Source organism: Saccopteryx leptura, chromosome 3 (assembly GCF_036850995.1).
Source record: "Saccopteryx leptura isolate mSacLep1 chromosome 3, mSacLep1_pri_phased_curated, whole genome shotgun sequence".
In the NCBI taxonomy this organism is placed as follows: domain Eukaryota; kingdom Metazoa; phylum Chordata; class Mammalia; order Chiroptera; family Emballonuridae; genus Saccopteryx; species Saccopteryx leptura.
In genome coordinates this window covers 214,298,259-214,325,778 of record NC_089505.1, presented here as the reverse complement: position 1 = coordinate 214,325,778, position 27,520 = coordinate 214,298,259, and the positions used below count along the sequence as shown (strand labels likewise).

General features: G+C 39.7%; 1 protein-coding gene across 1 annotated transcript; it reads right to left on the bottom strand.

Moving 5' to 3' along the window:
* Positions 1 to 52: 52 nt before the first annotated feature.
* IL18RAP (interleukin 18 receptor accessory protein) lies at positions 53 to 26,874 on the bottom strand. The gene is made up of 10 exons (XM_066372297.1): positions 26,803 to 26,874; positions 26,036 to 26,357; positions 25,751 to 25,934; positions 17,672 to 17,822; positions 11,044 to 11,109; positions 8,667 to 8,790; positions 6,741 to 6,892; positions 5,201 to 5,338; positions 1,489 to 1,662; positions 53 to 736 (listed from the first exon to the last, which is right to left on the bottom strand). The coding sequence occupies exons 1-10, from the start codon at positions 26,870 to 26,872 to the stop codon at positions 372 to 374; spliced, it is 1,746 nt and encodes a 581-aa protein (XP_066228394.1). The 5' UTR covers positions 26,873 to 26,874; the 3' UTR covers positions 53 to 371.
* Between the last annotated feature and the right edge of the window lie 646 nt (positions 26,875 to 27,520).

Genomic DNA, 27,520 nt, shown 5'->3' with positions numbered 1-27,520 from the left:
AAATTGACATGTATATTACATAGTAGGCCTGATAGTCCATAACCACAAAGTACAAGTGGATGAATTTGCTGATTCTTTTGACCACTAAGAAAATCTGCAGGAGGTATGTGCCAAATGTATGCGACTGTCTGGAGAATTTGCTCTCCCTCTGTCCGGTCCAGAAAATCAGAAGCCCTACACAAGCTTCAGTGTCATTCCGGTGCCTGTGCCCCTTGCTCAGGGCTGGCAGCACACCTTCCATTTCAGGTCAGCCTGATTCACATTGTGTGTTCTGGCCACCAACATCTCTACCTGCCAGGACAGGGAAGGAGGTGTTTCAGGGCCCATGTCCCCATGCCTTAGGGTGGGTGCTCTTCCCAGTGGTTTCTTTCTTACTGAGTCTTTCCAGTGAAAAAATTCTTGTGGTAGTTCTGAGATGGTTCCATGTGAATCCTTTTTACAGGCATGAGGTAGCGCATTTGAGTCCAGAACCTGGAATTAGGAGGCACTGATTTCAAGCCTCTCCAAGTGACTGTGGGCAAAACCCGGAGAGCTTTTCTCACAAGATGAGGTAGAGACTCTGGCTCTTGGAAGGAAGAGAACTTAATTAAAATAAGTTTCAGTGTTTGGTCATCTAATGCGAGATTCACTGCTGCTTGTAGTTCAAAGACACTGGGTCCATTGACATAGTTGGAGCTTAAGATGAATATTCCTCTTCTGCTTTTCCTAATAATGCTCACAATGTCTTCTGCATACACTGGAAATAAAGAATTTAATTAATTGCAACTGTTATTGTCACACCTTGTGTCACAATAACCCTGATTTTCCCAGATCTATCCAGACAGTTCCTTGCAATGAACACTCTTATGTAAAGAGGAAAGGGAAATGGTTGACTATCCTAAATTTACTGCATTGACTCTATCAACAGTTGAAGACATGTGTAGTGACTCTCAATTTTACAGTTCTCCCCCCTGTGTTCTGTCTCCTCAAATTATCAATTCTTCTAAAAGCAAAGCTAGTTGGAACAAGGTGAGCTGGGATAAGAGAGGGCCATGAAATGTTCCAGGTTCCTTGATAGGGTCTGTAAGGTAGAGGAGTCAGCATGACAAGATGAGGTCTGCATATCTGATGCAAGGCCTCGATGGGGTCCATGCTCAAAGAGGCTGCTTGATCCAGAGTTGAGGTTTGGAGTTGCCAGAGCAGAAAGCAGAGGGAACACCCATTTGGAATGACAGATGACTTCCTGCTGAGAAGCCAGGAGAGACATCTTTGTTCCAGAAGGCTACCCATGGCCTAATATTATTTTTTCTTCTAAAGATAGATGGTTTTAGATGATGGAACATGTCTCTGCAACACGTGTTTTTTCTGCATTGTTACTTAAACTGTTTTAAATTCATGAACCTTCCAGAAAAGGTGTATCCCAACACAAAGCATGACAGGAAGACTTAGAGAGCTCCTGCATTTAACTGTCCCTTTTGCTCTGTATTTTATCTTGCATACCAGACCTACCTCCTCCTGGGGTCACATCTCTTTCAGCCAAACACAAGGTGTATCCATATTTGTTTTCCAAAACTTCTGGGAATAGATTTAGGGCAAGGTTTTCCTCACTCACAGATGGATTGGCCTCACTCTCAAAAGAGCTCCATTTTGCATAGGAGACAAAAGCATCAAATTCCTTTTTATCTGAAGAAGATGGATGATAAAAAAAAATGTAAGTCATTTACAGATTTTTTTTTTCTGTTGTAGTATACCTACATATGCTTGAAACACATGATAAATGGGTAAGAATTAATATTTTTAAAAAAGCCACTGAACCCATTTCAAAATCAAAGTGCTGAGTGGCGTTCATTGTCTGACATATTTGAGTCTCATTTCTGAAGCATGCTTGTATTTTCACCAAGGTCAGAGCAAACAGCTGGGGCTGCTGTGATTCAATCACAAGCACTTACAAGTTCTTTGAAGCTCTCTCTGCATCTGCAGTGTTGCTGTCTTATTAGTTACACATTAAAGAGGAGTCTGCTCCATCCAACCATAATATCCAGTGCACAAAGCACTGCTGAAACCCAGCACTCACTCTGCACACTAGAAAACTGATGGCACCTATACCTCCACTTAAATCTTCTGTGTAAAATGAGACAATGATGACTTCCCAGCAGGCTGTTCTCAGGGTTGCAAGAGATGATGTATATGAAAACCCTGGTAGGCCCTGGCTGGTTTGTTCAGTGGTAGAGTGTTGTCCTGGTAAAGTGGTAGAGTGGAAGTCCCAGGTTCAATTCCTGATCAGGGCACACAGGAGAAATGACCTTTATCTCTTTATCTCTTACTGTCTCTCTTTCTCTCTCTCCCCTTCCCACAGCCATGACTCATTTAAGCAAGTTGGCCCTGGAGCTGAGGATGGCTCCATTGCCTTGCCTCAGGCACTAAAATAGATTAGTTACTGAGCAACGGAACAATGCCCCAGATGGACAGAGCATACTCCTACAAGGGCCTTGCTGAGTGGATCCTGGTCAGGACACATGCAGGAGTCTGTCTCTCTGCCTCTCCTCCTCTCACTGAATAAAAAACAACCAACCAAACAAACAAACAAACAAAACTCTGGACCTGACCTGTAGTGGCGCAGTGGATAAAACGTCAACCTGGAAATGCTGAGGTTGCCGGTTCAAAACCCTGGGCTTGCCTGGTCAAGGCACATATGGGAGTTGATGCTTCCTGCTCCTCCCCCTTCTCTCTCTCTCTCTCTCTCTCTCTCTCTCTCTCTCTCTCCTCTCTATAATGAATAAATAAAATCTTAAAAAAAAACAAAAAAAAACAAAACAAAACAAAACTCTGGTGTCTAGCTCAGAGCAGGCACAAGATCAATATCCTTTTCCTTCCTTTTCAAATGGGGCTCCATGTTTAGGAAACAAGTTTTAGGATATTTTCAGGTATCACATGCTTGTTGACTAAATGATTACAAATACACATTGATTACTGGGATGTACTAAAGAACTCACTTAAAGTGGTAGAAAAATCTAGAAAATCTCTAGAGTTAACCCATGGGCTTGAACTGGACACTGCTGGCTCCTGTTCCAGCACTTTGCACACAGCTTGGTAAATAGCTACAAAATAATAACAGCATCACTTGCTGATGCAATTTAGAAATACACTTGTTCCATGTGTTCCTAAGAGGCCTTAGTGGATGGAAGTGCCAGAAATAGAAAACGAAGATAAACTGGAAGATTGCACTTCCACCTACAAGTCAAGAGAGGTGTTTGTCAAGGAACAGAGGCTCAGGAGGCTCCTCTATGAAGCTACTCATTACCCAGGTAGAGAGGAGGATGCTCATGGGTGTGGCCAGCAGATAAGTGCTGTGTGGTTTAAATATATAACACACCACAATGGCCTCAATTCCTTCCATATTCATGGGAAAGTCCAGCAAACTGAGATGTTTCTAATCAGAAAAGATTACATTTCTTTGGCAATAAAAGTAGCGAGTGGAAGTATTAGATAATCTGTTAAGCCTTTCAAAACTCTGATATTCTATTTCTCTCTGAACTTTTGTGTGTTTATCATTGACATCAAAGGAAACAGTTGTTTTGCTGGAAGAGTTTGGATTGGCCAGAGAGGGCACTGAATCATCGTGCTTGAAAAGCAGGCCCCGCCCCATCACATTCGCATTGTATCTATGAAAGGAGAAGGAAGGGGCTCACTGGAATGTTTCAGAGTTCACTGACCTTCTTTCTGTACAAGTTCTAAAATCCTATAGTAAATTATATGTTAGTAAAAGAAATATGAAGTTGTCTAGGGAAACAATTAAAACATTGATTAGATAATTGGCTTAATTCAAGAAAGCTAACTTAAACAAAGATATCTCAAAAACACTTGTAGCTTAAGAATTACTAGATCATAGTCTCAATAATTGGTCTAAAAAAGGTGAGACTGGTGCCTTTCTTGCCATGTGTCTTCCAGAGATCTGACAGCTCTCAGTGAGTCCTGGTGTGAGAAAGCACGGTGTGGAGGCTCCCTGTCGGTGAGGGAGTGGCCCAGAGCCCAGCAGAAGGGTTTCCACTCTTTCTGAGCAACAGAATTATTTGTTAAAACTGCAACCATTTTAACCTCAGAGGACTCCAGAATGAGAAAAACACAGAAGCAGCTCTTCTATTTTGAAGAAGCAAACATTAATAAATGCTATTATCCTATCTCATGGAAAATTGAACCAGACACTTCATTAATAGTATAGTACTTGCATCTTAAAGAATATCACATTTTTTAGGATATTTCCACCAACTTCAAGCCCCTCATTTCCCAGATGAGGTTGAGTGAGGTAATTGTTAATGGGGGCTATATGCCAAACTGCCTGAGTCCAAGTCCCAAGCTCTAACATTACCAAGCAGTTCAATTTGGAGCATGTGACTTTCTGGCTTGTAAGGTTGCTGTGACAAGTGACAATTCAAGAAATCAATATGGTCTGACCAGGCAGTGGCGCAGTAAACAGAGTGTCGGACTGGGATGCGGAAGACCCAGGTCGAAACCCTGAGGCCTCCAGCTTGAGCACAGGCTCATCTGGTTTGAACAAGATTCAGCAGCTTGAGCCCAGGGTCATTGGCTTGAGTGGGGTCACTCAGTCTGCTGTAGCCCCCAGTCAAGGCACATATGAGAAAGTAATCAATGAACAACTAAGGTGCCACAATGAAGAATGGATGCTTCTCATACTTTCCCTTCCTGTCTGTCTGTCCCTATCTGTCCCTTGCTCTGTCTCTCTCTTTCTCTGACACACACACACACACACACACACACACACACACACACACACACACACAAATAGAAACCAATACACATGACCAGCACAAAGCACTTAGTAGTCACTATATGCTAGATGCTGGTTTTTTCACAGCATTCGTTGTGATTGAAATTGTGGTTACAATGCTATTTTATGGAAGGGGAAACTAAGGCAGTGAGGTGTTAAGTCATTTACCATATTGTTTTATGTTGGTGAGCAGTGAGATTATTATTTTCAAGTCCAACATGTCTGACAATAGTATCATTAGTAAGATTCCTGCAACTGGGATGAAAAAAGACTCCCTACCTGCTCCAGCTGTCCTAGGTGTGCAACATCAGACATGGAGGAAGTCTCAAAGCCTGAGGAGCATGACTTCATCTGTCGGGATAATCCATTTCTAGAGCTCCCCTGTCTAAGTCAGTTCTGAGAGGGAGAGTCAGACACAAGTTGGAGTCACCTTACCCCCAACCGTCTCATCCTTGTCCTGGTAGGTTCGACACAGCAGCACTAGTTCGATCCAGTACGTGAAAAGGAGCACGCCTGCCATCAGAACGCCCACTAGAGTCATGACGGTGCCGAGTAGGATGTACAGGAATACCACTGGGGAAAGCATGCAGCATTGAGCAAGTGCAGGGCATATTCCCGGGGCAATACCACATTCAAGCCAGTGCTGTCGGCCCACCAGAGCCTTTTCTGACCCTATTATTGTATCAATATCACTGCTATTGAAGCATCTCTCTTGAATATAGAAATGCCTTAAGTCACGTCCGGAAGAAACTATAAAATGAATTGGAGAAAGCCTGGAGGAAGATGCAGCTCCGGATCAGGGTGGCCTGGAAACTGTTCACAGCCATTTTTATTTTCCCCATACACTTCCACACAACACTTTTGCATTCTTTTCATTGAATATTGTAAAATATTTTCTGTGTTATTGTCCCTACTGAAGTCTAAACTTTCTGAGGCCATGAGATATTTCAGGCTCACTTTACACCCTCCATAGCACCTAATAGACAAGACAGATCTTTACAAAGCATCCACTAGGAATCAGGCAAATATCTGATCTCATTTGAGTCATGGGCATTCACAGTCTGCTGTTCTAGAATCATTTAATTGAATGAATGAATGAATGATATCAACTTCATCTCTGAGCATCTTTTTAAAAAAATTAAAAGCTATTTCCTACTAGGAAAAATCCACTCTTGCTTTAAAATGTCATAATTTGTGATAGACACATATCTTTTTGGATACTGAGAAAAATTACTTTTTCATTCTTCTGCTCTCCAATATCTGACCATCAATGTTCTCTGGACTCAGAAGCCAGGAAAGGAAACTAGGAAAAGGACATAGGTCCTAGCAGAAAACCTATTGCATAGAGCATGCCTAGGACTTTGTAAAATGAATGAGTGAATGAGTGAGTGATAGGCTTTTCTGACACAGCCCCAATACACAAAATTTTGATTAAGAGGACCACCTCTGGCCTAACCAGGTAGTGGCACAGTGGATAGAGCATCAGACTGGGACCTGGAGGGCCCAGGTTCTAGACCCCGAGGTCGCCAGCTTGAGTGTGGGCTCACCTGGTTTGAGCAAGGCTCACCAGCTTGAGCCCAAGGTCGCTGGCTTGAGCAAGGGGTTACTTGGTCTGCTGAAGGCCCACAGTCAAGGCACATATGAGAAAGCAATCAATGAACAACTAAGTTGTCACAACAAAGAATTGATGCTTCTCATCTCTCTTCCTTCCTGTCTGCCCCTCTCTCTGTCTCTCTCTGTCCCTGTCACACACACACACACACACACACAAAGGAGGACCACCTCTGGATCACTGATATAAAACTCACTAGCTGTGTGGCCTTGGTCAAAGTATTAACTGAGTTCTTATAGCAAAGTGCACAGAACATTGTTAAACATAATGGTTGTTATCCCCATTATGACTATTACTTAGGAGAATTCCTCCCCCTTAGATGGAAACAGCTGTGGGCATTCTGCAGTAATGTTCCATGCTCACCTTTTTTCTTTTTCCTCAGCCGGATGGACTGTGTAGTGTTCCCAATGGAGTTCTGGGCAAAGCAAATGAATGTCTTGTGAAAATCACTTTGAGTAACCTCTTTCAAGCAGACAACACACTCAATGATTTCATCCTTGAAGGTGGTTTTAACACTAGGAAAGGAGAAAAAAATATCATAATTCATTAAATAAACTGACTCTTACTTGCAGTGTATGTAACTCATATACATAGCCAACAGTCGGCTTTCTAAAGAGCTGTGGGATCACACAGCAAGAAATGTCAGAACAATGACCTATGGGTTAGGGAGGGCTCATTTTAAAACATTATTGAATCTGCTAAGCATCATTTTAAGCATTTACACTAAGATATAATCTATTGGTGGGCTTCAACTGACCTTTCTTACTTAAGGAATTCCCTCTGAGAACAGATTCTAACAATAATATTAAAAGTGACTAATTTCTATGGACTTACTATGCATCAGGACATCTTCTCAGCACAAAATCAAGGGGATCAAGTCTCCTCCATGTTATACCGTCCAGGAACCCCACAAGGTAATGGTATGATTATTCTAACTTGGCCAGAAATGAAGACCAGGCACGGAAGGTGAGTCTCATTTCACACTACCAGGCAGGATGTGGCAACCTGATTCTTGGCCATGTGCCATTCTGTTCCATACAGGATGTGGGAGTCTTGGCATTTATTCACGATTTGGATTCTCTAATATCTAGCCTGTCATTTTGTTAAGGACTATTGTTGATGTGAATGATGTTTTTTAGGCTGTATTGCTTAGAGCCTATAATATTTATTCTTTTTCACAGAACACTTCTTATCTACCGGAGACTGTAATAAGCATATCACCTGTACTGTATCTGCTACTTACAGAGTCCTTGCCAAGTAGATTATAGATGGCAAGAAGGAAGCTCACAGAGGTCTCGTTGACGATAGGTAGAAAACAGAGCTTCAAGCCCAAGGACACATGAAGTTAGAACATACCATCTCTGTCATAGTTGGTTACTTTTTAAGAAGTTCTTGCTAAATTCTATTACCAATTCCAAAATCTGTTCTTATTTTTTGTAGTGTTGAATATTTTCAAAATGATATTATATTTTCTTACTGAAATATTTTAAAATGAGAAAGGTGCTTAATCCATAGACTATTACTTTGGAACAGAGCTTAAGAAGATGAGAAACTATATCTTTTAGTGACATGCCTGATACATTGGATTCAAGTTTAAATTGTCAAGGGAGCAGAGTCCAGCTTTGTGAAGAGTTAGATAGATCTGAATGGCTAGCGTTCTCCATTTTATTGAGCCAAATTGCCCAGTAAATTCTGGATACATATCTGGGTTCTGTGCTCTTGAGAGCAACAAATTAAGTTAAGGTTGTTAAAAGACATAATAGCTCTCAAGCACTTCGAGACAGAACCCCGACTCAGTCCCCTTCCCAGGCTGCATTACTTCAACTACCCCTCACTTCACATAAGTTTTGGTCTGGTTCCTTATTCTTGTACCATTTTCTCATTTCATACTTTCTGGGCCATTAATGACTCTGAAGATTTGAATACTCTGAATGGATGGCACTGGGGAAAATGGGGAGTGGGGTAGGGGCAGCATTCTTCACCATTTGTTGGACATGCTGCTTCTACTCAAGCAGCCTGGGAAGTGTGCCTGTCTCCTTGTCAGCCTGATGTTTAAAGCACTGCTACAAATTGAGCTTTAAAGCAACTTAAATATTTTACTTGTTAGAAAATGCATTTGATTTCCATGTTTAAAATTAACATGTACTTCCGTACTTTTATTTTCACCATTAGTTGGTGGTCATGGCTACAGCATCAACTTGTATATGGGTGTGTGTTCACCTCTATGTGTACATTGGATTTCCAAAGGTGGAAGCATTTATTGTAGTTTGCACAGAATTTCTTTCTTACCTTCTTCTCTCACTTGTTGAGATTTCAAATTCCTGGTCAGAATCTTTGCTGTACCACCTTATCACAGGTTTAAAGTCCTTTTCAAAGCCAAATCGTGCTGTACAGTAAAGATTCAAAGGTTTTCCTGAAAATGAAGGGACCACAGAAAACAGGAAGGAAGCCAGTGAGAATGCTTTGTCCTATGCAGAAGAAAGACTCCACCTGAAAAGACTGTTCTCTGGAGCAACAGGTTTGCAGGTAAAATAGGTGTGCTAGAAATAACCAAATGTTTACCTGCCTCGCATTCAGAAACAAATGAAACTGGATCTGTTAGTCTCTAATGGGAGATACTTAGATCTCAAACATGTGACTATATGTTTTTAAAATGAAGATTGGTATCATCATAGCACCAAGGTTTCAAATGTAGTTTGAGAAAGTGTACCAGGAAAATGGGAAGTTTCAGTAACTAACTCAGTCTTCCAACACTGATGTTGAAATACAAAGTGAGACAATAAAGAACACTTTATGAACCAATATTTGCATATTAAATAAAAAAATCATGAGCTTACTGTATCATGTAGTTCTTCTCAGACAAAATACTATTGGTATGCATGCATTTCATCACACTTTCCCCCCATTTTCTTTTTCTTTTATTTTTAATATTTATTTATTTATTTATTTATTTATTTATTTATTTATTTATTTATTAGAGAAAGGAGGGGAGATAGAGAGATGAACTCCCTCTCTTGCATGCACCCCAACCGGGACCAACCCGAAACCCCTGTCTGGAGCCAATGTTCAATCAGCACCCAGGGCCAAGATTCAAACAATAAGTCCACTGGCTGCAGGAGGAGAAGAGAGAAAGAAAGGGAGAAGGGGAGAGGGAGGAGGAGAAAAGCAGATGGTGGCTTCTCTTGTGTTCCTTGACTGGAGATTGAATCTGGAACATCCACATGCCAGGTTGACGCTCTATCCACTGAGCCAATTGGCCACAGCCCCCATTTTCTCTTAAGGAGTTTCCAGATATGCTCTGCCTCACACTTAATATCTTAGCCATGAAACAGGGAGTCCATCTGAAAACTCATCTTTGCACCTTAATAATGTTTTTCTCCTAATAATACTTTAAAATTCATTGATGCCTTATGTAACTTTGCTATTTTTTTTAAATAGTTTAAAATTTTTATTCTATTGATTTGAGAGAAAGAGAGAGAGGAAGAGATGGGGTGGGGAAGGGAGACATAGAGATGCATAAACTTGTTGTTTTACTCAGTTGTTTCAATTAGTTGTGCACTCATTGATTGCTTCTTGTATGTGTCCTGACCGAAGGTTAAACCTGCAACCAGGTGGATGCTTTATCCACTGAGCCACCTTGCCAGCGAAACTTTGTTTTTTATTGGTTTTTTAATTAATTACTTTTTTCTTTTTCCTCCTTCCATTCTTGTGTCGTTGCCCACATTGCTATTCCTATAATCAGTATATACTGATACTGCCACCTAGCGGCCTTTGACCATAACATCTATTTTCACATTTCAAAGAATACATTTTATTGAAGCAACCAGCACTTGATTTTTAATAGAAAAGCTCTTATATGGCTGTTTGTAATATGTAAATGTTATTGAGGTTGACAAAATGAAAGGGGACCATAGGAAAATCACTTTGCTGTTTTGCCCAAAAGAAGACATTACTTTTTTTTTTTAATAAGGAATTTTTTTTTAAAGATTTTATTTATTGATTTTTATTTTTAAATTATTTTTATTTTTTATTTATTTTAGAGGAGACAGAGAGAGAGAGAAGGGGGGAGGAGCAGGAAGCATCGACTCCCATATGTGCCTTGACCAGGCAAGCCCAGGGTTTTGAACCAGCAACCTCAGTGTTTCCAGGTTGACGCTTTATCCACTGCGCCACTACAGGTCAGGCGAAGACACTACTTTGGAAAACAGATTAATTGAGCAGAGGTTACAGCATACTCCTGTAATTATCTTAAAGACCAGAGAAGATAACATATTTTTAAAGGTTAATGTTACTCAAGTTATTAAATGGGTTAAATTTATCAATTTAAGTAAGCCAAATGGACCTAATATATATAATCACCTGTCCCTGAGAACAATAAGAAAGAATCTAAAATCATGTCAACGTACCAACTACCTGACATATATTATGCTATGTTTCTCAATGTAACTTTGTGAGGTCAATTTTATTTTGTTTATTTACAGGTTTAAAAACTGAGGTTTAGGAAGATTAAGTGATTGCATATGGTCACACCACTAGTCAGTGGCTGAGTCAAGATTCACACCCTATTTGACTTGAATTCAAGTCTCTTTTCCTTATGTCACACGTAGACTAGACTGGCTCCCAGAAGCTCAATGAAATTCAAAGGAGATAATTCAGCCCACCTTACCTAGTTCTACTTCCAGGGTATCCTTGACAGGTTCCAGAATATCTGGTTTGAGAGTAGTATCTTTCGCTAAAAGATGAAAATAAAAGTCACTATTTGCATGGGGAAATCTGAAAGCCTGCTTGCTGAAGATGAGCATACATGGTCACACTGAAATCTAAACAATTTGGAGCTGCTTCTTCAAATTTTATTCATATTCCATAAGGCTAGATACTCAGGTTTCCACATGTAAAGCAAGCTTTCAAAAGTGACCGTGGCATCAGGTTGCAGATACTAGTAAATCCTCAGTTTGTAATAAATCCGTATCTGCTCCAGTGCCTTTTATTCCACACCAGCTCTCTCACCATTGCAGAGCTGAGCCCCTATCCCCATCTTCTTCTACAAGGTCACTGTTGGTGCCATCTGGCTGTGTAATCCAACACAAAGGAGAACCCACCTGAGAAAATGCACAAGTTGGCCTCATTAAAGTTTATCCCTTCCATTCTTTTTTTTTTATTATTGTTTTTATTTTTTTAATTTTTTTTTTTTTTGTATTTTTCTGAAGCTGGAAACGGGGAGAGACAGTCAGACAGACTCCCGCATGCGCCGGACCAGGATCCACCCGGCACGCCCACCAGGGGCAACGCTCTGCCCACCAGGGGGCGATGCTCTGCCCCTCCAGGGCGTCGCTCTGCCGCAACCAGAGCCACTCTAGCGCCTGGGGCAGAGGCCAAGGAGCCATCCCCAGCGCCTGGGCCATCTTTGCTCCAATGGAGCCTCGGCTGCGGGAGGGGAAGAGAGGGGAAGAGAGAGACAGAGAGGAAGGAGCTGGGGGGTGGAGAAGCAAATGGGTGCTTCTCCTGTGTGCCCTGGCCGGGAATCGAACCCGGGTCCCCCGCACGCCAGACCGACGCTCTACCACTGAGCCAACCGGCCAGGGCTATCCCCTCCATTCTTAAATTCATGGTTTGTTTCAAAATCAAGATGAGTCTAGCCCTTCAGTAATCATATATTTCTTAACTTCCTGCCACAAACTTTCAAACGTGCTTCTAGAAGATTTTCCATCTCCTGATAAAGGAATTAATCACCATTGCATTGGATGTCTTCTCTTACTTTGTAGGAACCCCCTTTTCTCAATTACACGTCTATGTCCTGTATCTTTTTTTTTTTTTGCTTTTAATTAACAAATTTATTTAATTTCTTTTCAATTATGATGCCAAGTTCAAGTTTTTCTCAAAATATTTTCCTGACAGTGTCCATCACTTGCCTCTTAAATTTTGGAATTTACAATTTTTTCCTCTTACTTTTTTATTTCATTCACATTTACTAATTTTCAAAGTTCTGGCTTTACCTAACAGTTCAATTTAAGAATATGTAAAAACCCAATTTTTTTAAAATTTATTTATTAAATTTAATGCAGTGACATTGATAAATCAGGGTACATATGTTGAGAGAGAACATCTCTATAATTTTGACATTTGATTGTGCTGTATACCCCTCCCCCAAAGTTAAATTGTCTTCTGTCACCTTCTATCTGGTTTTCTTTGTGACCCTCCTCTCCCCCAACCCCTCTCTCCTTCTTCACCCCATCCCCCCTCCCCCCACCCCCCACCCCTGTTGCCATCACATTCTTGTTCATGTCTCTGAGTCTCATTTTTATGTCTCTTCTATGTATGGATTCATGTAGTTCTTAGTTTTTTTTCTGATTTACTTATTTCACTCCGTATAATGTTATCAAGGTCCATCCATGTTATTGTAAATGATCCGATGTCATCATTTCTTATGGCTGAGTAGTACTCCATAGTATATATGTACCAAAGCTTTTTAATCCACTCGTCCTCTGACGGACACTTGGGTTGTTTCCAGATCTTCGCTATTGTGAACAATGCTGCCACAAACATGGGGGTGCATTTCTCCTTTTCGAGCCGTTCTATGGTGTCCTTGGGGTATATTCCTAAAAGTGGGATAGCTGGGTCAAAAGGCAGTTCGATTTTCAGTTTTTTGAGGAATCTCCATACTGTTTTCCACAGAGGCTGCACCAGTCTGCATTCCCACCAGCAGTGCAGGAGGGTTCCCTTTTCTCCACATCCTCGCCAGCACTTATTCTGTGTTGTGTTGTTGATGAGCGCCATTCTGACTGGTGTGAGGTGATATCTCATTGTGGTTTTAATTTGCATTTCTCTAATGATTAGTGATGTTGAGCATTTTTTCATATGCCTGTTGGCCATCTGTATGTCCTCTTTGGAGAAGTGTCTATTCATCTCTTTTGCCCATTTTTGGATTGGATTGTTTGTCTTCCTGTTGTTGAGATTTACGAGTTCTTTATAAATTTTGGTTATTAACCCCTTATCAGACGTATTGTCAAATATGTTCTCCCATTGTGTAGTTTGTCTTTTTATTCTCTTCTTGTTGTCTTTAGTGGTGCAAAAGCTTTTTAATTTGATATAGTCCCATTTGTTTATCCTGTCTTTTATTTAACTTCCCCATGGAGATAAATCATCAAATATATTGCTCCAAGAGATGTCGGAGAGCTTACTGCCTATGTTTTCTTCTAAGATGCTTATGGTTTCACGGCCTACATTCAAGTCTTTTATCCATTTTGAGTTTATTTTTGTGAGTGGTGTAAGCTGGTGATCTAGTTTCATTTTTTTGCAGGTAGCTGTCCAATTTTCCCAACACCATTTGTTAAAGAGGCTGTCTTTACTCCATTGTATTTCCTTGCCTCCTTTGTCAAATATCAGTTGTCCATAGAACTGTGGGTTTATTTCTGGGTTCTCTGTTGTGTTCCATTGATCTATATGCCTGTTCTTATGCCAGTACCAGGCTGTTTTGAGTACAATGGCCTTGTAGTATAACTTGATATCAGGAAGTATGTCTTGTATCTTTTTTTTTTTTTTTTTAGTTTTTTTTTTAAATACTCTTTATTTATTTTTATTTTATTTATTCATTTTAGAGAGGAGAGAGAGAGGGAGAGAGAGAGACAGAGGGGAGGAGCTGGAAGCATCAACTCCCATATGTGCCTTGACCAGGCAAGCCCAGGGTTTTGAACCGGCGACCTCAGCATTTCCAGGTCGACGCTTTATCCACTGCGCCACCACAGGTCAGGCAGATGTCCTGTATCTTTAACACTCTCTCTCTTTCCTTCCTTCTCTCCTTCTTCCCATTAGCATTTATCCATGCTCAGTCTCTATATCTTTAAAAAAGAACAAAACCCTCCACCTCACAACCCTACCTCACTCATTCTCAGCCAGATTTTTGAAAGGGTGATTTGTGCTTATTACCTCTATTTCCTCACCTCCCATGAAATCTGATTTCTGCCCTGATCACTCCACTGAAATTACTTTGGCTAAAGTCACCAGTAACCTCGATGCACTTAAGTCCATTGGGCACAATGGAGCTTTTCACATGCTTTACTTCTCAACAGCATCAATCACACCCTCTCTGGAACTCTTTCCTCTTTTGGTTCTATATTTCTGTACTCTCCTGCTCACCTCCCACCTCTGTGCTCACTTCTCTGTGTGCTGGTGAGTTCCGCTCTGTGCCTCTTGTGAATATTGGTTTTCCCTCAGTTCTCTCCTGGGTATTTCTCTCTACTCTCCCCGGATAGTGTAATTCACTCTCCAGGCTTCTTCCTTACAAACGGCCTTGGTCCTTGAAACGATTTTTGTCTCACATCATCTATTCCACTCCCTCAACTGCTCTCTTCCCTATCCTTCCCCTGATACCCACTTACTGAGGTAAATAATGACCTCTGCCTTCCCAGACCCAATGGTCAGTTCTCAGGCCTCACTAACTGAGGTGCTACATCACTCTGTATTTCTTTAGACCTTTTAAACTGTCACTGTGTCCCAGGGCAGTTTTCCTTTGTTTTCTTAAGCTCTTCCTTCTCTTTTGGAAATTCTCCCCTTCCGACTTCTCCAAGTGTTGAAATGCTAGGCCTCAGTTCTAGACACTCTTCTTTCTAGACTGCCTAGGCTGTCTCATTCAGGCCTTTTGCTTTACATAGTATGTGGGCCACCCTCACATTCACATCTCCAAACCCAACATCTCCAGACCGGTTTATCCCAATACCTACTTGCTATCATGGTTGAGATGATGAGAATTCCTTTCAGGTTAAACAGGGGTGTGGCAAAAGTAGGTATATAGTTATGAGTATGCAAAACACAGAATTTATTCTTGCATTGTTATTTATTAATTATTATAGTATTTTCCATATGAACAACTGTAATCCTGCTTTTGCCCCACCCTGTACTTAACTACTCCTTCAAACTTCTTTTTTTTTCCCCCAGCCTTTTCAGTCTCATTAAATGGTGCCACGATTTGCCAACATATCTAGGTCAGAAAATTCAAACATTCTTGATTTTCTTCTTTCTTTTATCTTTCAGATAAAATTTATCATTGTGCTCTATTTATGTGTCAAACAGTCATTTCTCATCACTTCTTCTAAGTCAATTCAAAGAGCAATTGGTGACACCTTTTAAGAACATGAATCAAATCTGCTACTCTCCCACCTGTACCTTATATTGGCCCTGATGTATGCTATGCTGTGCTATGCCCTGCTATCTTATCCTTTATCAGTAAATTACAGAAAGTCCACCTAGTTGCTCTTAAAACCTAGCTCTCATCCTAGACCTACCCTCTTCTTAACTTACAGTTCCCAAGTCCTTTCAGACATATCTCCTAAATATTTCTTGAGTTCATCCATGTCTCTCCATCCCCACTGCTACTCCTGGTTGAGGCCACCATCAGCAACTGCCTGCTTGACCACAGCAGCTTTCTAATTCTCCTCATCTCAAACTTGCTCCAAAATCCATTTCTTACACAGTAGCCAGTAATCTATCTTAAATATACAAATCTATTTATGACACTCTCCTGCTTAGAATGCTCAATGTCTCCCTATGGTCCTTCAGATAAATTCTGAACTTACTGGGACAGTGTGATGTCATTCCTGTTTCCAAACACTCACCCTCATCTGACCTTATTCTTTCTGGATTGCACTGTACTCTCTCTCATCTCCTGGACATTAACAACACTGCTTCCTCTGCTTGGAATTCCACTTTCCCACATTTATTAGATTCATTTGTTCGCATCCTTCAGTTTGCACTCAGACTCAGTATACTTGGGTTTGGGTCTGGTGGGTCTGCCATGTGCTTCACTTTTTCTCCATCCATCACATTGAATTGTGATAACCTGTTCCTTCTCTGTTTGCCTGACAGAATGCTAAATCCTGGGAAACCACAGGAAGTATCCGGGTCCTCATTTTTACATTTTTCTTACTAAGCTGATGCCTGACACATATTAGATTTTCAACAAATATTTGTGTGAGAATTAACAAATAAAATAATGAATGAGTAAATGAGGAAGACAGAATGATGACAGACAAGGCTTGATGGAAAGAGATGCAATAGACGTTGCAACAAGTCCTTTGGGAAACAAAAAAGCAGAGATTGTGCCACTAGAAATTTGGTGGGCCAAGTTAAAATGCCTAAGGGGGCATGTTATCACTTGAAGGGGGAAAATGGTGACAGTGGGGCATTTGCCTTCTATTTTCTCACTTAAGGAACACTCTAACATAAATTTACATTGCTGAGATCTGAAGTAGTAAAGAGTGCAAGGGCCAGGCACAGGCAGGAGTGTTGACTTGGCTTCAGCGTGCCCCATGTGAGTTGTATCTCACAATAAAAGAAGAGGAGGTGAAATTGATTAATATATATATTTCTAAGAGATAAATCAACCTTCTATAGCTGTTGAACACAAAATGTGAATGATGGGCTCAGTTATGCTTTGACACGGGCCATCCTTATATTAATTGCATGATATACAATAATTTATTTATGCCAACACTTATAAATCTAGTAAGAATGACACAAGGGAAAGACTGAGCCAAAAAATAGAGGATCCTTGGAAGAATAAATCTAATGAGCTGATAAACATATGACAAGATGCTCAACTTTATTAGTATTTAGGAAAATGTAAATGTATATAAAAAGACTTCACTTTACATGATTGGAAAAAAAATGTCTGAAGACCCCAAGTACTATTTAGGAATAATAGAAATCTTTTTAGATTAAGGTATAAATTGGCAAAAACAATACCTTAGAATAATACCATGTGTTTATAACACAAGTAAAATTTTATAACATAAAATAATAATCTATTAATAGATACACACATATATAAAAAACATACATAGAAAGTCTATAAACTATAAAACTGGGAAGGAAGGGAGAAGGAAGAGATAATAACATAGGCCTCAAGTTATATCTGCAATGTCTTGTTTCTTTAAAGAAAAAGTGATATTTTTAAGCATGTGGAAAAATGTTAAAAATATTAAAACCAGTGATAGGTATATGAGAGTCACTTATTTCTGTGTGAATTATTAATATATTTTTATATTTGTTATAAGAACAAACCAGAGATCAATGCATAGAAAACCCAACTTGTGACAATTTGAGTATGATCCAGAACTAAGCCTTGGAGAATGAAATCTAGTTTAATAGGAAACTGATGTTTGCCAATATTCAAGGTTTTATATGACTTCAGTATATGTCCATTTTTCCAAAAAGAAAAAAATTACTAAGCCACAAGAAGATAAATTTAATTGGGTAACTGGGGTTCAAATCTCAAATCTTGAAACCAAAATTTCACTTACCAATGGTTTTTACTTGAACAACAGCTCGGACTACCCATGAACTCGCATTATCTGATTGAGTGTAATCACAAGCATACACGCCCTGGTGGTAGTCATAAATTTCATCCAGTAGCATTGGGTTGCTCCTTTTTTCTGAGAGTAGTCTTCCATTCTAATCCAAGAAACAAGAAAAAAAAATAACTTTCTTTAACTAGAAAATTGTTATTACTATTAGTTTCACCTTTCTAAAAACTGTAAAAATTTGAACCAGGAAAAGAGTCAGTCTGAAATAAGAACCCCAAAGCTCTGAAGAGATTTTGACAAAAATCATACGTATTTGTAAATTTTTTTCTTAAAATAAGATACATTTTCAAATACATCATGGGTATAGATCAGGATGCCAAATCTAATCAGCCCACCAAGACCTATTTGTCCATTATTTTCCAAAGCATGACTCAGGACTCTAAGAATATTCTAAAAATTTCATCAAGTTCTAAATAGCTAACCTAAATGAATCTTTTTTTTTTTTTTTTTTTTTTTTTTTTTTTTTTTTTCCAAAATTAGAAGTGGGAGGCAGTCAGACAGACTACTGCATGTGCCCGACTGGGATCCACCGGCATGCCCACCAGGGGACAATTCTCTGCCCATCTGGAGTGTTGCTCCATTATGGCCAGAGCCATTCTAGTGCCTGAGGCAGAGGCCATGGAGTCATCCTCAGCACCTGGGCCAACTTTGCTCTAATGGAGCTTGGCTGCAGGAGGGGAAGAGAGAGATAGAGAGGAAGGAGAGGGGAAGGGTGGAGAAGCAAATGGGTGCTTCTTCTGTGTTCCCTGACCGGGAATCAAACCCAGACATCCACATGCTGGGCCAATGCTCTACCACTGAGCCAACTGGCCAGGACCAATTTTTTTTTTTAAGAGAGAGAGACAAGAAAGGACAGAGGTGAGAAGCATCAACTTGTAGTTGTGTCACTTTAGTTGTTCATAGATTGTTTCTCATATGTGCCTTGACTGGGGGGCTCCAGCTGAGTCAGTGACCCCTTGCTCAAGCCATTGACTTTGGGCTTCAAGCCAGCAACCATGGGATAATGTTGACGATCCTGCGCTCAAGCTGATGAGCCAGCACTCAAGCTGGCGACCTTGGGGTTTAGGATCTGAGACCTCAGCATCCAAGGTTATCACTCTATCTACCACATCAGTACTGGTCAGCTAACCAAAATGAATTTTTACAAAACATATGCATTCATATGCCTGAAAATTGATGCAGATCTTCTGTGTGTGGACCTGATATAAAGCCTCCTCTTTAAATTCACTTTAATAAAATAATAAAATTTAAATTTAAAATATTAAATCAATTAGCAGATGTACATAAATATGACAAAGACTGACTAATGATTGAAAAACAAATATTTAACACATAGTAGACCCAAAGTCACATGAGAGCTAAAATAGATTATGAACATGTCTCTCACTTAGAATCTATCAGTGACTCTCTTTTGCCCCTAGAATAAAGTCTAAAATTCTTCACCATCTGATCTTATCATTCCTTCATGGACTCATTTCCTGCTACTGTCCCTCTACCACTTGCCATTCCTTAAATAACTATGTTCTTTCTTGATCTGTGGATTTGCACATGTCTCTCACCAGCCAATGGTAGGCTGCTGCTCAATCTTCAACTCCCACTCCAGAGGGAGTGCCATGGAAATAAGTTGTCAGGAATCACTACATGATCCCGGAGCAGTGAGCAGAGACCTCCATCATAGTGTGTACTCCTTGTAGAGTAAAGATATGTTTAGTTTTAGGTATCTCTTTTCTCTTGTTGAGAGCAGTTTTTGTGCCAAGATATATAACTGGTTCTGGACACACTGGGCAGAATAACCACAAATTCTCTCAGTGAGCCCTCTGTTTAAGAAAGCAGGTCCAGAATAGTAAGCCAGAGTTTCATGCACTCCAATGGCTCTGACTCAGCTCATATGAAGCAGGGGTGATCCTTCCAGTCCAATCAGAGCTTTGAAGAGTGTGCAGGAATCAGTCCATTAGTGCCATTTTAATAATTTTAAAGCAAAGAATGTGCATAGGAAATAAGGCCAAGGTAAAAGGTCTGATTCACATAATTGTGTTTGATCTTTGGTCTCTAGTCTACAGCAGGCAGGCCAGCCATAAGAACTCTTTGTAAATGGAGTAAATAAATGGGTGTGCAATTGAAAGAAAGGTTTTGAAGCTTAAGAGCCACATTATTAGACTTTTTTTTAATGCAAACTAAGTGTGGAAGCTCTTATAAATTTAAGCAAAGACTATCCTAACCACTTTGTATCACTAGGAACTGGGACATAGAAAGGGCTCAATTGTTAAATAATTATCACTGTGCAAACAATCTTGTAGCCCCTAGCCTCCATGTGGCACATGGCCTCCCAATTCCAACTAAGAGTATCAGAAGCACAGCTCTCACTACTGACGTTAAAAGAGACAAACAACAATAACAAAGAAATAACAAAATAATAAGAGCTTCTTATCCATATAGATTACAAAGTTCTTTATCCTATATTATTTCATATGATTGTTCAGTCTTCTTTGATTCAGTTTGCATAGATTCTGTTTTTCATTTTATAACTGAGAAACCTGCATTTCTGGAGTTGAAGGTTTGCTCCATATCATAAAGCTAATCAGTGAGAGGACTGAAGATGTATCTAAATTATTCTGGTTTTGAGTTTTAGGTTCTGGTTGAGGACTTTCCCTTCCACTCTGCCTGCTGACGTTTAGAGTCAGGAATTCCCCCACTCCAAGTCTCTGGTGTGGTTCCTGTGGCTTAAGAAGGAATTTCCAATAGATTAGTAAGCAGCTTAGTGGGGGGCAGGAGGCAGAACTGATTGGAGGGGCAGCTGCAGGTGGGAAGTAAATCAAGGACAAGTGGTGAGATCAACAAAGTTAAACAGTCTATCAGCTGATCTCAAGGATCAAGAACCCTTTAAAAGGAAGGTTCAAAGCACAGGGTAATATTTAGAGACAAAATTCTACAGAACACAGTAATAACATACAAAGAATAGAAATTGGAGCGGACATGTGTCATAAATCACATCAGAAGGTAATAGGGAGAAGACACAGGGTTATAACTAAGACCTCTGCTGAGCCACAGGGAAGATGGGTAATAATAAAGAGGACCAGATTTTTTTTGTAAAAATATAAGTATGGCTCAATATGTACCACTAAAACTTTATGAGATGGAACTAAAAAATCAAATAAATGAGATAAGAAATAAAAAATTTGTAAGAATGATGGAAAGCCCATTCTAATAGTACAGTCACAAATGATTCTGATAGGAAACAGAGGGGCTAATGGGTTTGCAAAGAGGACTTTTTGCTTTTGTTTTCAGATGTAAAAAAAAAAAAAATAGACAAGTAAACAAGGCAGAACACCTCAGTGTGAACCTGTATGAATAGTGTTAGTAAGTCCTAGAGAGAACTGAGGCATGAAAAAAAGTCTGAAGACACTAAAAAGACTTTTAAAAATGTGTGTGAAGCAAGGAGAACAAAACAAAGAAAGCCCACTCAACCAGGAGCAGTTTTTATGAGTTTACTGTAATGTCACCAAGCTGTTGTACTGTGAGCAGAACTGCCACTCCAGGGAGCATGATGCACATTGTGTTATTCTGTGCAGATGGTACTCCCTGGATTTGGGCTATGAGGGGAAGTTCCTGCCTGGGCTTTGACTGCCAACTCTGGGATGACTCCCAGCATCTCTATCTCCAGTCCTAGTTTCCCTGGTGGACTTGATATTTTCATGTGTGTTTTAATGACTCATTGTGAGTCATATATGTCACCACTTCTTACTCTTAATTGAGTCAGCTGCTACTTTCTCCAACTTGGTAAATGCTGTAAATTTATTCTGAGCCACAAAGTCTCCAGATGTGATCGTCAACTCTTTCACACTCTCTAGTTAGAGCATTCCATTTTTTATTTTATCCCTTGAAAATATCACTAGTGTCCATCTACCATCTTCTTTCTATTCCCACTGATCAATCTCTGGATCAAGACTTGCACTTGTAAAGTCCAAACACACCAACAGAGACCCAACAGTAATACCATATAACCAACCGGCAGCCTGTGTTCCCTGCTCTGACCCTAACTGCCCCAGCTAAGAACCCTGCCTCCCCAGCAGAGCTGCTCACCACTGCTGGGTGTGCCTGGCAGGCTTCTGCTTCTGCTGTCCCACAGCACCTCCCTGCCAAGTGTAGCTGAGCAGTCTCTTGCTGCAATCATGCACTGACAGCATTCTACTTATAAAGAAACTTTGTATTAATACTTATCTTTTCATGGGAAAAGGGTACATTATAGAAACAATAAGTTATTAGCTAAATGTCAATTCCTCGCCAAAGTCTTGAATGGATTGTTAAAAAGATGGTTTATGAACTCTTAAAAAAAAGAAAAAGTGGTTAATATCAGCCAGCTTGCTTTCACTGATAGCAATCATACCAGTCAACTCATTTCTTTCCATGATAAAATGATTAGACCAAAGGCTTAGAGGAATACAGTAGACACACTATATCTTAACTATAGTGAGTCATTCAGAAAATACTTTTATCATCTCCTTGTTAAATAATATGGGTACAAGTGGGCTGAGTGATTCAACCTTTGAGGGCTCTTTTAAGTTAACTGAGCAGCCATATACCACAACTCACTCCACCTTCCCCCTGACTCCAGCCAAGTTGTGGATTGATAGTCCACAGGTAACTAAGAAGATAAATCTAAGGTCAACAACTGAGAACTGTATTCAGTGTCAGGCTATTCAGTATTTTTACAAAGTTAATGCATCTAATATACAAGTCCCATAAGTACAAAAATGATATTTAACATGTTGGATTTCAAAATCAAAATTCCAACCTTCTGACATGTAAAATGATGAGCTGAAAATGACAAATTATAGGTTAGTAGGAATAAATGTAAAATTGTATACATGGGTTATAAATTCCAGTCTGGTAGCACAAAATTGAACTGGCTGGATTGCAGGTGCTTGTGAAGAAAGACCTATCTGCCAAGTTAGAGTGAATCAACCATATAACAAGCTCTCTCAAAACTAATACAAGCATAGAGTGACTGCACAGATAGACTGTTCAGAACAAGAAAGACAGTCATTTCTCTGTTTTTTTTTTCCTTTGAGAGAAAGGAAGGGAAGATGGAAGATGGAGAGGGAGAGAGAGAGAAGCATCAACTCATTCCCACAGTGATTGTTTCTCAAACATGTCTTACTGGGGATCAAACTTGCAACCTCAGTACTCCAGGTCAGCACTCTACCCTCTGCTCCATCACTGGCCAGGCTCGTTTTCAATATTGGTTAGACACCATGAGGATTATAGCCTTGCACTGATGTTAATAAGTTGCCCATGAGAGGTCTGAAATTTAACCATGAGAACAATTAAGTGGGCAATGGATCAGCCTTGGCAATAGATTTCAAAGATCAAATCTAAATAATTTTTCCCTACTTGGAATCACATTACTCTTTAGTCTAGTTTATCTCATCATTATCAATAGTTCTACATGTCACTTGACTCACAGAATGCCAACAAGGTGCCAGTTACTATAGGAACTACATCAAAGAAAGTAAGAAAAAACAGTGGCAGGTTTCTGTGTGAAAATTCTGTGCAGCACAGGGCTAAGAAATGGCCTGGCAGCTACTTTGGCACTGTGCTGATCAAGTGTGGCACATAAATGATTTTATTTTCAACTACAAATGGAAAACTTATTTATTCATGGCACAAGTCTTACTGACAGGAGTTCGTGAAGAATCTCTCTCACTGACCTTTGTTATAATTTAGCTTATGTCAAACATTTTCTTAATTAATGACCATCAGATGTCCTATCATTGAAGTCTCTTTATGCCAAGACTAATTTTTCATTATGTTTTTAGAAATTAAGAAAATATAGAGAAAATATTATTGGAATAAATTATCAATGATTCACTTAAATTCCAACTTCTCAGTCATTAAATATTTCAATCAAGAATCTCCATGCTTAAATTTTTTGACATGTCTACTAAAAATACTTTGGAAACTTTCAGAGTTTGTGGCATGTTTACCCATGTGTGTGCACACACACACACATACAAATCTGCAGTGCATAAAACATAACCTTAACCATGACCTCTCCAAATATGAATCAGAAGGTACAATTTTAACAACAGTCGTCATTTGCCTACTTTAAAAACAAATGCCTATTCACTATTAAACACATCTTGACATTTGTGGTCAAAGCCCCAGAGAAGTGAAATAAAGTTCCTTTTTGTAAATGTCATACAGACTTAAGGTTCAGCTTATAAGAGCAATATATGCTTAAAGCTGGCAACTACACTGTGACTATGTGACTTGTGTTTACTTAAAAGTAAAAGAAGCTTTTATTTCAGGGATATGATCATTAGAAATTCAAGTACATTCTTATTTAAAATAACTGGGAGCAAGCCTGTTTTACTGGTCTAGGAACAGTCTACATTGACATAACAAGACATCTGTCATCCAGTCTACAAATACTTTTTTTTTTTAATTTTTTTGTATTTTTCCAAAGCTGGAAATGGGGAGGCAGACAGACTCCTGCATGCGCTTGACCGGGATCCACCCGGCACGCCCACCAGAGGGGGGGGGGGTAGCTATGTTGCAACCAGAGCCATTCTAGTGCCTGAGGCAGAGGCAACAGAGCCATCCTCAGCGCCCGTGCCAACTTTGCTTCAACGGAGCCTTGGCTGCGGGAGGCGAAGAGAGAGACAGAAAGGAAAGAGAGGGGAGGGGTGGAGAAGCAGATGGGTGCTTCTCCTGTTTGCCCTGGACGGGAATCAAACCCAGGACTCCTGCACGCCAGGCCGACGCTCTACCACTGAGCCAACCAGGTAGGGCTACAAATACTTTTGAACCAAGAAAAGTTTTGTTCTTAAGAGAAGACTGGAAATAATGAACAGAACCATTGACTCTTAGTAACCTCATTTTAAAGGTTATAAAATTAATGTGTTTTTAAAATTAGGATTTTGTTGAAACCAGCACATTTTCTGTACCACTTTAAAATACAAATGTGAGACCTTAAGCATGTCATTCACCATCCATGAATACTTATTTCTACAATGGACATAATAACACTTGTTGACCTATTGTCACCAAGTCTCAAGAGACTTGAGTAAGCAATGTCTTCTCACACCATAGTAGGTGTATCCACACCAGTCTGTCAGTGTTCAATTGAAGTGCATTAAACCACCAGATAAACAAAAGCTGCCTTCTTGGCCTCTATCAGTGTTAACTTAAAATGATTTTTTATATTCACAAACAGATACATTTTAAAGTCAAATTTGAAGTTTTACATGGTATTAAAGCAAAATACTAAACTTTCAACGATTATTACAAGTGTAGAAAGTAATTTAATATCTATTCCCTGATTCCATCGTGCATGGGTCCACTGACATAAGGCTACGTTGGAGGAAATGCCTATGAAGAACTTGTATGTCTTTTAGCCCTTTGGTATAACTATAAAACACAATGAAATTGTGAAATGTTTTTGTTAAGTTTACTCACATGTGGTTTATAACTCAAAATCACTATGAAACTTGTCTTTTCTAAGCCCTTGTTTCCTTTTTCTCTTATTACACACCCTCCTCTCTGTCTCACCTGTTCTCAGGGCCATGCAGTGTTTCCCTTCAATGTCTCCCAGAGATGTCCACTTAGGAGTGTATTCTCCTCTCTTATTTCTTTCAGAAACCCTTCAAGTATCACTTATTGGGTGCTCCCTTCCCCTTAGCAATTCCCATTGCTTTGCAAAGGCAATAAAATGAACTAATCTGGCCCTCTACATTAGAGTATGTTGGAAATGATGTCTTACTTCACATGTATATACTTGATTTTTAGAAATTTTCCTGGTACCATCAAAAGGATGATTCTATAATTGAAATATCAGACTCTGTAGCTCTTGAAGAGAAAGACCATTTTCAGAAAGCCACGTCTTCTTTGTAGGCACAAGGCCAGCCTTTGAAAAGCTCTAGACCTCAGATCTTCAAACCCATGTTTCTATAAACTGACAGAAACATTACCATTAAAACTCATACTCTCACATCAATTTTGAAAAGTTACTTTTACCTGATACCAGGTTACCTCTGGGCTGTGTGTGTCACTTTGGCAGCCGAGACTGGGACAATATATGGAGTCAGTGGAGCCAAGGAGTAGGTATCGCTTATGTGGCACATAGTTCACACAGGATATATTTGTCTTGGGCTTCACTTCTAAAACCATCTTAACACAACAGGCTTCATCCTGCAGGCTCCTAGGAGAGTCAACAAGGTCGGTCCTGTGAGTATAGATATTGTATCCAGATAATATAGGATTTAGAAATGCTTTTAGATAAGAATGCATTTGGGGACGTACCTAATCTTGGGTCTACAAACATATGACCCAGCACTGTTCACGTCATTGGTCAAAAAACGTAGAGTAATCTTGTCTAGGATGATGTGAGAATAGTTTTTAGTAATTTTTCTTAATGTATCTCCATTTTGAGGTTGTAGGTACCACTGGACATCAGATAGGTCTTTATTACCACTGCAGGGTAAGCTTGTAAGGGCTTGAGTGGATGAGAGTGGATTTCTGTGGTAGAAATAAGATATCTGTGGATCTGATAAGTCACAAAATAAGACAAACTCCTCTTCAGTCTTTGCAGAATATGTCCAGAGAAATTTTTTGGTGGAGCAACCTGAAAACCGCAATAAACAAAGCCACACAGAAAGACATTAGGCGATGAAACTATGACTTATATTTACATAAAGTAGTTGTGTGTTTTTCCACTTCACTTTCTCCATTTTTAGGAAAAAGGAAACTCACATTCTAACACACTCCCAATGAATTTTAGCAACACCAGGAACAATAGCTGTTTCCCGTTAAAGATGCCAACCCACCCTTTATTCCCCTTCAGTTGCTCCCACTGGCCAACCACCTATGGTAACTGGATTCCCCATCAGTTCTTAGTGTCAACTGAGAGATCTTCATCCCAATAATTTCTCCTCTTACACCCATCTTAACAAAAAACAAAGTGTTCTGTATTAATATGTCATGCTATTTACTGATGTATCAAACTATCTGTCACTTTAAACTTTGAGCACAAGATTCACAGTGTTATCATGAAAAGTGAAAACCCCTACCTGAAATATTAAATCCTTTAATTCTCTCTCCTGTGACAAGCCAAAGACATATCCATCCTAAATAAAACATTGTTCTCCATGAGTCCTGTCATCCCTTCAGGAAATGTGTCTTGTTGCCAAAGTAGTGTGTTGTGACTCAGAGCATTGCCCTGAGAATCCTCTTCATTTCTGTAAATCAAGAAATGGGAAATGAAGAAATCGGAACTTGCGATAATATGCAAGTGATACAGGAAGCTTTGAAAGAGCACGTCCTCCAAAATGAGCCGTCACATGTCCATATGTTTATGGTATTTTAAATGGTATATAGCAGTCTCTCTGTGTGTAATTTCTTACATAGCTGAAGGAGAAAGAACATTTCACGTTCATAGTATCATTCAGAACTTTGCACCATATAATGCTTTCTTTTCACTCCATTTCCTCCCAGAATTCTTTTTTCTTTTTCATATTCTTACCTAACATGTATATTTCCATGGGTAATTTGGAAAGAATTAAGTAAAAGTTTTCCTGGAAAAATAATGACTAAAGTTGAATGAGAATGTTAGATTCTGACCCTGGCTAGTTGGCTCAGTGGATAGAATCCAGCATTGGATTCCTGGTCAGGACACACAAGAGTAGCTACCCGCCTGCTTCTCTTCTCCTCCCTCTCCCCCTTCTCTCGCTCTTCTCTTCCCACAGCCCATGGCTCAATTGGCTCAAGTGTCAGCCCCAACACTGAGGA